At 35.4% G+C, this 12,932-nt stretch overlaps 1 protein-coding gene across 3 annotated transcripts in view; it reads right to left on the bottom strand.

The window, feature by feature from the left end:
* Positions 1–12,932, bottom strand: part of Prosalpha4 (proteasome alpha4 subunit) — a 55,745-nt gene that overhangs the window by 7,199 nt on the left and 35,614 nt on the right. For all 3 annotated transcript variants that reach the window (XM_090407957.1, XM_090407960.1, XM_090407959.1), the window contains one exon: positions 12,535–12,657. In XM_090407957.1, coding sequence (XP_090264083.1) covers positions 12,535–12,657 — 123 coding nt within the window. The remainder of the gene's footprint in view (positions 1–12,534; positions 12,658–12,932) is intronic.

Here is a 12,932-nt window from a genome sequence, read left to right as displayed (position 1 = left end):
TCTGATATGTTTCTTCTGTGTTCTGTGACTTAGAATGAAGAATAAAACTGGCTCAGGTTGCTGCTATGTAGAAGACAGTTCTTGTGTTAGGTTTCACTACTTGAATTCACTACGTGAATTCAAGTAGTGAAAGTTCTGTAGGAAGCAAGAGACTAAAATTACAGAAGTTTTATCCATAAAGGATGATAACTGTTTATTTTCAAATGTTTTCTTTTTATTTTGAAATTCATAGTGGAGGGAATAATTTATTAAGGTGCAAAGAATTGCATGCATACACACACACACACAAAAAAGGTTGCTTTGCTATATTCTTTCTCTATGCTCATGAGAAAGCATTAAACATTTTGACTTGGGTGTAACCTAACTGTAACATTAGAAAGTCCTTGTTCATGTTTGTTTAAATGTGAATACGGGATTATGAAAAACAAGACATTACAGTCTTAGAATCAGAGAGAAGCAACGTCACACTTTCCACGGAGTTTGGGACAACAGAATGGAATATATCTAGAAGTGATATCACAAAGTCAAAATCTCAATTTTTCAAATAGGAAACTGGACAATTTAAGATATTTTTTAAAAACTTAATAATTAATCAATTCTTGGAAAATGCTTCAAAAAGCTTGAAAAACACTTACCATGGGTGGGCTAAGGATTAAATACCTCATTGCATAAGCTTCTGTGGAGATTAGAACTATTTTTTCCAGTATAAAACCACAAAGATGTAAAACAGAAAAAAAAAACCTACCGTATTTTCCAGTGTATAAGATGCACTTTTTTACCTTAAAAATGGGGCGAGTCTTATATAATGAAGGTAAAGATTGCTTCCTCCTTTCAAAGTCATACACACTCCCTTTTATGTTCCAAGATTTTTGTAGGTGGTTAATGGTGCAATCAAATTGATGTGTGACCTTCACATGACTTTTAGCACGTCATTGGCTAAGAACGGGGAGTCCCTATTCAAGTTTCACAATATCTTATCCGAGTAATCAGTTACCAATGTTTATCAGTATTGAGCTGATGCGTTGAGATATTTTGTGTTCAGTTTGATATTTCCCCATAGATTTTAGTGATGGAAAAAAACAGGCGACGTTCATATACTTCAAGTTACAAATTGCAGGTTGTAAAATATGCGGAAGAACACGGGAATAGGGAAGCTGAAAGACATTTTGGTCCTCCACCTACAAAAAAAACGATTAGAACTTAGCATGGTCAGAAGGAGATTTGGTACAATTTGCATAATGAAAAGCATGGGGGACATGGAAAAATTGCGAAGTGGCCAGAACCGGAGACCGAAGTTTTGAAATGGGTGCAAGAAAATCAGAAAAATGGCATTGCCATTTCAATAAAAATGATTCATACACATGCAGTCAAAGTAGCCTGTGAGTGTTGTTTTGATTTAGGTAAAGTTTAGGTTTTTTTCAGAAAATTGTATTAAATTTCTTGGGCGCGTCTTATACACCGGAAAATACGGTACGTTTTTATTTTGACTAGTTTCATGAAATGCTTTGTTTCACTTCATCAGAAAATAACATGAATAAACTAAAAACTAGAAAGCCAGTAATAACAGTTAACATCTCTAGTGAAAAATATTTAAACAATGGAAAGCCAGCTATTATGCTGGCTGCAGGTTTGTAGGTTGCTGTATACTACTGGTAGATATAAGTGTTGTGATGAATTAAAGACAACCAAACAATGTTAAAACACCCCTTGTTTTTTTTTGTTACGCTGTAAAGCAGGGTTTTTCAAACTATGTTCCGAGGAAGGTGAATAGGTGTTCTGCGAGAAGTTCTGGAATTTGTCATTTTAGTTTTCTAAATATTTTTAATGAATAAATATTTTATGGAAGGAATATTTTGAGGAGAATAATATTCGTGAATATGTCGAAAAGCTCGGACCCAGAACGCCAAATAACATCTGTGTATCGTTTTTTTTTCACACATTGAAACCTTTCAACATTTGGGAAAGGGAATACCGCTGTTTATGACAGGTCATAAAAATTGCCTGCAAGCAGATTATAACAATGGGTGGCATATCCTCAGTTCTCAAAACTGAAGGAAATGACATCTGTGTAGCAAATGTCATTGACCAAGCGGCATATTTTTAAACATGGAAATATTCATGAATTATTGTTAATTTTCACACATTGAAATCTTTCAACAATCAGGAAAGAGAATACCGCCGTTTATGACCAATCATAATTGCGTGCAAACCGATTACAACAATAACAAATGTCTATTAATTAATACTGAATACTTTCTTCGCAAGTTCGTATTGCAGTGTGTAAGTGCTTGTTCTGAAACCAGAGTGCCGTGATTTTTTAAAAAGTAATAGGAATACTGATTTAAAAATTCTAATATCAATAAGAGACAAGGCACTTTGTTTAATTTTGGTATTAAGAAATCTCTTATTGAAGGTGTTTGTGATGGAACAGATAGTGAGTCATCCACCTCAAGCACACAGGAGAAAAAGTCTGCATTCACTCATAAGTACTTATAACAATATAATATTATAAATATATTTGGTGATCAGAATGGAATATGTCAATGAAAATCAGCACAAATTAATTTAATGATGGTTTAATTAATTATTAATTAATACATTACAAAATAACCAAGGTGTTGCGTGAAAATTTCAGGATTTGTGAAGTGTTCCATTGTAGAAAAAGTTTGAGAAACCCTGCTGTAGAGGATGCTTCAACATTTCAGCTGATTCTTTGAATGCTCCTGAGTAAAAACAGTAATCAATGTGGAGCATTTCAGTTTGTTGCCATTCTACTTGGTGTTCTTTCCATTGTATGTGTTGCCATCCTTGAAATGTTCTGATCAGCATATCTCATCAGATCTGCCAGTCTGTCCTATATAGTAAAGACCACAATTGAAACTAATTTTGTAGACACTTGTTTTTTTTTGAGTGGCAGATGTGGAAGTTTAAATAATCTGACTTGCAAAGATGGAATTTTTTCACATTGCTTCAAACTTCCAATAAGTAGGGTGTGGTCTCACACAAGGTAGTGAAAACCAATTTACAACTATCCATACCATAGTGGGATTTGACCTCTCAGTGTTTTAGTTGAAGAGCGGAGTTGCTATTCACCCAGGCAACCAAACCCTGACAAAATCAATAAATTAAATTTGGCTATACACTAATGGCCAAAATTGTGAAAACCTTTTGGAAAAAGTGTATTTTTGAGGTTTGATGGCTCAAAACACCTTTTTTTTGGTGTAATACCATAAAATTATATATCAATGGAAAGATAATTTAATCAAGAATGTAATGCAATAACTTTTATGAAGGATTTTTTTAGCAGTTATAAAGAAGAAAAGTGAAACACACAGAAAAAATGAGATATACAAAAATTCTCACAATGCGAGTTAATACTTAGTTGGGTAACCTTTAGCGTTAATTACGGCCTTACAACGCCTTCCCATGGAGTGAACCAAGTTTTTTAGTTCTGCAGCTGTTATAATGTGAAACCAAGATTGAATTATTGCTTCTATTAATTGGGTTTTATTGGTGGGTTGCTTCTGACTAACAAGTTTCTTTAGTCGGCTGCATAGATTTTAGATTGGGTTAAGGTCTGGGCTATTCGCAGGCCATTCCAGCAGTGGAATATGATTATCTTGAAACCAGTTTTTGCACACAGCAGCAACATGACATGGAGCTGAATCCTGTTGAAATATAAATGTTTCATTATCTTGGAAAAGATCACGTGCGGAAGGCTTCAGTTTGGACTCAAGTATTGCATTTATGTATTTTTGGCATTTATATTCCCATTAATCACGCAATTTCTGCCCACACCTTTTGATGACCCAGATCATAACACTAAGTGGGTGTTTCATGGTAGGTGTAATACAATCAGGATGCAAATCTTCTTTGATTCTTCTCCTTACGTATTTTATGCCATCACTACCAAACAGGGAGATTTTGGTCTCATCCCTGCAAATAACACTGTCCCATTGTTCTGCTGTCCAGTTAACATGGATTTAAGCCCAGTTTAATCTTTTCAACCTTTGTTTGAGAGATAAAAATGGCTTATTTCGTGGAATTCTAGCATTTAGACCAAATTCCTGCAGTCTGCGTGGAACAGTCCTTGCACTCAACTTCATATTGTGTTGTGCCATTTCATCTTATAACACCCAGATGATTTTCTTCTGTCACGTAGGCACAGTCTCTCAATTATTCTATCATCACTTGCTGTTGTGCACCTTTTCCTGCCTTTACCAGTCTGGTTTTGTAGTGACTGAGTCTCCTTATACCTCTTCAAAAATTTAGAAAATTTTTCTCCTAATTTCTTCATAACTGTAGCCTTGTTCACTAAATAGTACTATTTTACATCACTTTCTGGGTGACTAGTGAACTCTTTGTGCCATTTCTTTAATTTTATTACGTTTTACAAGCTCACTTAAATGAAAGAACACACACACACAAAAAAAAAAACTTGATAGCATCACATAACACAAATGTCCTCCTCTCAGCTCCAATACATGACATCAATAGTTGAATCCTACTGTGACCTTACTGGCTCATTGCCAAAACAAGATGACACCTGACTGGCTCTCTAAACACTCATGCTCATTGACTACATTCAAATGAAAGGAAACTACTTCATATCAACCTAAGCAAGTTGTGCTTTTTTCTGGTTATTTAGCTATAACTTTTCACAGAATACAGATAATTGAACAAACTTTGTTACATTACGCGTGGATAGGCTTATGTGTTCGTCAGACATGTTGTAATAGATTTCACAGTATGATATGAACACAGATGGATAAGAAAATAACTATTTATTAACTTAGAAGCTAATATTTCACTGGTATTATATCCAGCATCTTCAGAGCACACAACACAAAGTTTGTTACAAAAGCAAGACAACCACAATCCGGTGTAACAGTGGGGCTAGTATAAGTAATTGCAGCGTGCAACACAAGACTAAAGTCCTAATATGGCACCATCTAGGTTAAAAAAAAAAAAGTTCAAAGTTTTGAAATAGTAGTCCAAATGATAGTCTCAGCAAGTTTGAAAAATAAAATAAAATAAAATAAAATAAAAGTAATAAATATTAATTTGGTCTTAGGATGACTATCTCCCAAATCTTTGGTAGATTTATACAGCCACACTTGTTAAGGTTTGGAGTATGTTTAAGGCTTCTGTTGATTCCAGGAACAACCTCTCTGACTTGTAGAAGCTTTTGTGCATTACTTTTGTTTCTTTCCAATTGATCCTGTGTGCAGGGGTATCCAAAGCATGGTCTGCCAGACCCGACTTGCCATAGTGAAAGTGTCGGATATATCTTTTTTGTGTTCACTGAGGTAGATGTCCACAGTTCTTCCTGTCTGTCTGTAGTAGGCTTGATGGCAAGAACAGGGCACTTCATAGACTCCTGGATGTGATAAAGGAGTGCATTTGTCCTTAGGTGAACGGATGAGAGTTGCTAATTTTACATAAGGTTTGAATACTGTGCATAGTTGGTGTTTGTTAAGCAGCCTAGATATCTTTTCAGATGTGCCTTTAGTGTATGGGATGGTGATAGTTTTGTTGTAGTCTTCTGTGGTAGATAGAGGGGATTTCTGGCTAGCATTTAGTATGTCATCTATCTTATGGGGATTATAACCATTGGCAAGTCGGATCTAGCAGACCATGCTTTGGATACCCCTGCACACAGGATCAATTGGAAAGAAACAAAAGTAATGCACAGAAGTCTACAAGTCAGAGAGGTTGTTCCTGGAATCAACAGAAGCCTTAAAACATACTCCAAACCTTAACAAGTATGGCTGAATAAATCTACCAAAGATTTCGGAGACAGTCATCCTAAGACCAAATTAATATTTATTACTTTTATTTTATTTTATTTTTCAAACTTTCGAAGACTATCATTTGGACTACTATTTCAAAACTTTGAACTTTTTTTTTTTTTTTTTTTTTTTTTAAACCTGGTGGCACCATATTAGGACTTTAGTCTTGTGTTGCATGCTGCAATTACTTATACTAGCCCCACTGTTACACCGGATTGTGGTTGTCTTGCTTTTGTAACAAACTGTGTTGTGTGCTCTGAAGATGCTGAATATAATACCAGCGAAATATTAGCTTCTAAGTTAATAAATAGTTATTTTCTTATCCATCTGTGTTCATATCATACCGTGAAACCATCAAACCTCAAAAATACACTTTTTCCAAAAGGTTTCCACAATTTTGACCACTAGTGTATTTATGTGTGTTTGCTAATTTTAAAAGGAAAAACTTTTGGTATGCTGTTTTTTCTTTTTAATCTGTGACATAGAAGGAAATGCAATGCTCTTTGATAAAAGAAAGATCCAAAAGTCCCCTCCTCTAAAGGAAATTCAAAGATGATTACAAATTACTTAATGAATAGATGTACATGTAACATTAAATAAGAAGAAATAAACTACAGTATGACAAAAAAAAAAAAAAAAAAAAAAAGTACTAAGTACTGAATAACTACAACGATATATGTTATGAAATAAACAAGCTTATTAAAAAAGAAATATACGTTTACACGTCTTTCCAGACAGGTTTCGTAGTGCATGCGAAGGTTCTCTGTCATCTTGGAGACCAAGGGTTAGGATATCTGCTGAACATATTGTGTAATTTTATCCCTTAGTTCATCAAGGTTTGAAGGCAGGTCATGGTGGAATACCCATTCCTTCAACATATCCCAAACGAAGGCATCCAGTGATGTGAGCACAGTAGAACGCGAAGGGAACGGGAATTCTGTCAACCTCGAAACGAGCCTCTCAGAGTATTCTGATAAACAGCCTCTAGAACCACGTGATGCATGATAGGTTGCTCTGTCATATTGGAATACCTGTGCACAACACATTCTATGGAAATCCTGGATGAATGGAACAAACACATTCTCGAAGTAGCATTTGCTATTCAAGGTCAGAGTTACAACCTACTTCAATGAAGTAGGGTCCAATTATGCCATGGCCGAAAACAACCACACACTATACAGTGACCTTTCGTAGGTTTGTCTGTTTACATGACATGTTTAGATGGAAACGTGCTTCATCTGAGAACCAGAAATAATGGACATAAACATTGGCCACATGCGTGTATAGTATTCCTGCTGTGCAGCATAATTGGTTGCTGTTAAATATATAGGCTGAATGACATACAAAAGGGCACCTAGTTCCTTAAGGATTCTCTGTGGTGATCGACTCAGTACCTCAGGTTTAACTGCATTTCGGAGACTAACACTTGCTCCAGCACATGCCTGTGATTCCCATGTACACTCCAGGTACATTAGAACCTCTCAATTAAGGCAATGATGACACTATTGCTCGGTGCACACAGAAACGACAAACAAACTGCTTAACAACATGTCGTAGGCTTGGACCATTTACTGTACCAACTCCATATGAACAAAAACAATGCTTAACAAAAAATGTCTTTCCTTCCAATATCTCTACATGTGCTCTTCTATTAACGTGCATCCAGTCGAATGACATCTCATAGCATGTGTACTGAAGTGGGTCGAAGTTCAGTACTGCTTTTTTGCACTATACTGTATTTAATATGAAAACATATTTCCAGATGAGTTTCTCATCCCAAGAAGAGTGAACTTATAACAATTTGTTATTACATTTTTGCAATATTTGTTCATTCTGTTATTTCACAAAACAAGAATGGAATTCCGCCCCACCACTACCATCACTCAAATCATCAGGTATATGCTAATACCTCATCATCATCAAATTCCTGCCATGTACCCTCAAGGATATGATAGTACTACATGAAAAAAAATTACATCATTACTACCTTCCTATCTACAATTTTCCTCCAAATCAGTCTATTACTTGTCAAGACACCAACATTATCAGATCTTATATTTCTATCGTCTAAGGCACTTTGTACCGTATCAATCCACCTATATCTTGGTCTTCCTCTGGGTCGTTTTGCTGCCAACCTGGCAGAGAACACTTGATTTGCTAATCTTTCTTCGCCCATTCTGTTTAAGTGACCATACCATCTGAGATTAGCTCTGCTAACGCATTCCTGGATGCTGACAATGTCAAATTCTTTCCTAATATCCTCGTTTTTAATATGATATTGCCATTCATGCCATCTGTTCATGCCTATAATCTTTCTGAGGATTCTCATATCTGTGGCTCTAGTCTTTGGTCAAGTGTTTTACTTCTGAGCCAGCTCTCAGATCCATAAGTTAAAACTGGTTTGAACACTGTCTTGTATACAGCTAATTTAGTGTTTTCCGACTAATATCTCTCTTATTCATTATGAATTTATTCAATTGACTTCCCACCAAACTAGCTTTACTGATTCTGTTGTCTATTTCATTATTAAATTACCATCTTCACTAAAAATCGTGCCTAAGTAGCTGAAATGTTTTACTTGTTCCATAGGTTCTCCATTCACAACACAGTTGACATTTTCAATGATTCTGCCTATTTTCATCGTCTTTGTCTTTTTATTGCTGACCTTCATACTACCATATCTATTACAACAGTTATTCAATTTAGTCAGGGAATCTTGCAGGCTTGTAGCGGATTTATTTAGAAGTATAACATCATCCGCATAAAGCAAAGAACTGACATTAACATCTCCAATTCTGATATCATGTTTAATACTACTTTCCTTCATAATGTGATCCATATAGATAATGAATAACAGAGGGGATAATGTACATCCTTGTCTCACACCAGATTTAACATTAAACCATCTTCCTGTACTTCCTTCAATTCTAACTGCTGACTTACAACTCAAATAAAGACTAAGTATTGCTTGATATAATTCCCCATTAACACCATATAACTGTAGCGTATAGAATAGCTTCTCTCTTGCTACCTTGTCATATGCCTTTTCCTAATCGACAAAACTTAAAACAGATTTTGTTATATTCCCATGCTTTCTTGACTATTTGTCGTAAAGTGAAGATCTGATCCTGACAGCCTCTATTTGGCCTGAATCCAGCTTGTTCTTCACCAATCTTTTCTTCCACAATTCTTCTCAACCGTTTCTCAAGTATACTTGCATAAATCTTGCGAGGAACACTCAGTAGGGAAATACCTCTGTAATTCTCACATTCAGTTTTATTTCCCTTTTTATATATAGGTAGTATTAGAGCTCTACTCCCATCATCAGGAATTCATCCCTCTGTCCAGGCTTTCTGAACTATGCAGTGCAGCCACTGTAAGACTCTTATACCACCATACTTCAGCATTTCTGGTCGAATATCATCTACTCCTGCTGCCTTTGCACATTTCAAGCCTTTATGGCTTTTTCTACTTCATGTATGGATATGTATTCCTGACTGCATGCCTGGTCAGTGTTCTTTTACCACTGTGCTGTCATCACTGCTTGTTTCATTTAGCAGTTTTTCACAGTAATTATTTTGCCACCTTCATAATATTTATTTTCTATATTCTTGCCAAAGTCCTACCATGACTTTTGTTTAGCTAATTTTACACAGTGTTTAGCATTCTTGCATTTGTCTCTGTATTCTCTAAGAGCACAAGCTGACTTATTTGCCAGGAACTTTTGATATGCTTTCTTCTTTTCCTTCACTGCCTCTTTAACTTCCTGTGGCCACCATGGAGTTCTAATTTTTCTATTCTTGCAGACAACCTCACCGAATACCTCTCTGGCTGAATCAATCAGTGTTTTCTTCAGGGCTTGCCACTGCAGAAAACACTTCTTCAGTGGCAAGGTTTGGTTCCTTGCCACTGAAGAAGGTGTGGTTCCTGTTCTCAAACTCTTTCATTTTTTTTTCAATCATATTTGTTTGTTTTAGTCTACAGTTCACATCTGAGAGCTGCTCAACTTTTATTCGTTTTAAAACTTTCTTACATGTTCTTCTTTTCAATATGAAATTCAATTTTATCCTGCTCAAGACTAAATAGTGATCACTTCCAATTTCAAATCCTCTGTACACTCTGGTGTCCTGCACCAGGGAGAAAACATCACTGTCAACAATAACATAGTCAATGAGACTTTTCTTATTCCTTGCCTCTTCTCTCCATGTGAATTTGTGCACATTTTTATGCTGGAACATGGTGTTAGTAACCAGTCCATGTCCTGAGCAGAAATCAACAGGTATTTGCCATTATTATTAGTTTTGCTCTTTTCTCCAAATTTTCCCAAAATATTTTTGTATATCTCATAATCATTTCCTACTCTGCTATTTAGATCCCCAACAAGGACCAACTTTTCCTTTTTCATTGTGTCAGTTGCTTTTTCTAAACCCTCAAAAAATTCCTCCACTTCTACCTTATTAGAACCTTCTGTGGGACCATAGGTACAAATAAGTCTCAGTCCAGTTCCCCATTCTCATATTTACCCACATTACTCTACTTGAGACTGACTGCCATTCAAGAAGATTAGCCTCGTATTTTGTGTTGAATACTATGGCTACTCCTTCTTTTCCTTGATTGCCTTTGCCTGAATATAAAATTTTGTATTTATTGCTCAGAAAGATCTCACCAGATTTTGTCTTTTTTGTTTCAGTCACCCCTATTATGTCGATCTGGTACTTATCTAATTCCTCAGCTAGCTTTTCCATTTCTTTGTTATTCAGGCTTCTTATGTTGATAGTACCAATCTTTAACTCTGGTGATGTTGAGTTGTGGTGTGTTTTCAGATTTGTTCCAGTAGCAGACTTTTTGCTGTTCACCCTGGTTCCCTGGCGAAAACAATGGGGGGGGGGGGGCTTGTTTAACCAGGCAACGTTCCAGCAGGCATGAAATTTTGTCATGTTGTACCATCATTTTTTATTTTGGTTTAACCAATAAGAATACAATTTGGTCGGCTAAATCCCAAATTGCCAGTCCATCCTCGTTTGTTCAGTATCCAAGTAGATACCCAGCAGGGTGCACCGCGAGAAGGTGAGGATTGGACATTAGGTCAGAAGCCCTGGTCGGTTCTCTGCATTCCTTTAAAGGCTACGTGGAGGTCTCCTCTCAGTTATACAGCTTTGATCCTTAGGCAATTAAGATACAATTTAAACATAGCCAATAAGCAATGAGATGCAAAAGGCTCAGTACAGAAAAATATATATATTAAAAGCATTGTAGATCATTAACAAGAGCTCAAAATCACCAATTCCCCAAATTTTGAGATATTTAAACCATTTTTGTTTAAATTAAGTTGATTATAAAGGGTTTCATAGCATTCCTTGAAAAGTTGTTAATATTTGTAAGGGCTGATATGCACAACCTTTGTTTTGTTCCAAATGGTCATGTGGTTGATGGCATCTGCACGTTGAACAAGACAAGACTTCTCAGGAAAATGAACCTTTTAGAATCTCAAAAATCAGAGATGCCTTTGATGTAAGGAGTGGATATTCTTTTGATTTCCAATGAGCTTCTTAGTGGAGAAGTGATTGTCCAAGATGTGCTGTGTTATGGAAGGAAAATAGCGATTAGGAATTATGTTATCTTTAATACCCTGTAATTCTAGTTGTACTTAATCAGTGTTTATTGAGTCTGTTTAAACTGCTCTTTAGTTTCCTTACAGTATTATATAGCTAGCCTAATTCTGCTATATATATATATTCAATATAAGATGGGATACATAATTATCTTGAAATATAAGTTGTCATATTAAGTACTTTATTTTTCCCTATGCAATTTTCTGTGCAAGTCTATTTATTATGTTAGTATTAATAAAATAATTAGTTTTAGTTTTACAAGAAACAAGAGACAAATATCTAATAGCTTCTCCAAGGGATGGAAAAGAAATTAATAAGCTAAACCTGCTGCAGGAGGATAGATAATATTCGCAATGCTTAAAGCAAAAAAGACTGGAATAATTCTTAATTATATCAAAAATCTGAAAAGTGTAGACATATCAAGGCCTTATAAAGAGGAATAACAACTTTCTTATCTCTACTTGTTAGTGTGTTCTTCAATGGCCAAGTATTCTTATAAGCTACTTTAGCAATATGTCCTTTAAACTTCAGCTTTGTCTACCACCACTCCTAAATTCCTAGCTTCATCTATTTCCTGGAGTAGAGTTCCATCAATTTGGTATACAGCTTGTAATCTATTTATCCTAAAATGCATAACTTGACATTTCTCCACTCTGAAACTCATCTTTTGCCCATACTGTCAGTCTTTAAATAATCCTGCAAATTCTCCACATTGTTTTGACTTACTATTGCTCTGTCCAATTTTGTATCATCAGCAAACAACTGAATATTACCTTTCAGGTATTTTCAGGTTATAGCATTTATGTAGTAATTAGCATTGAAACTTGTAGCATATCACTAGTCATCAGCTTTCACCTGGATTCTGCTCCAACATATAACGCTTGCAGATATCTATCCAATAGCCACCCTCTTATCTACATAACCAGTGTCATATCTATAAATAACACAGTGAGATAACTATAATTCTACAAAACCTTTGCAAATTACAGAATACAAACGCCTTAGTAGAAATACTGCATTCTCTAATTATTATTATTATAAAGTCTGATTTTTCTGAAAAAAATTACAGAAAAAAAATTATTTAGTAATCAGTATTCTCTAAGTGTTGGATTTAGTGTCAGCTCGCTTACCTTCCATTCATGATATACACCTGATGGATCAGTCTGAAAGAGTCTGGGTGTACCATCAAAATCAAAACCTCCAATAAGAGCAGAGATTCCAAAAGGGCGACGACCGTTACTTTGGGTATACCGCTAAAAAAAAAAAAACCAATCAAATTAGTAAAATACTAATACCTTATAGGCAGTGTCTGCCCACATAATCTGAGTCAAAACAACATGTATGTTAACACAAATTATGAAGTGGAAACAATGTAATAATCACTGTACTGGCAACTGTAAGCATCTTAAAAGAAGAGAAAACATAAATTTGGTATCCTTAGGATTTAATGCATACTACAAATGTTTCAAAAGAAACATGGAGCTTAACAATATAAAAAAGTTTGGAATACAATTTTAATCTGTAACTG

The sequence above is a fragment of the Typopeltis vanoorti genome, chromosome 18 (assembly GCF_054136105.1).
Source record: "Typopeltis vanoorti isolate ZY-2024b chromosome 18, IOZ_Tvanoo_1.0, whole genome shotgun sequence".
In the NCBI taxonomy this organism is placed as follows: Eukaryota; Metazoa; Arthropoda; class Arachnida; order Uropygi; family Thelyphonidae; genus Typopeltis; species Typopeltis vanoorti.
This window is presented reverse-complemented; position numbering and strand designations above follow the sequence as displayed.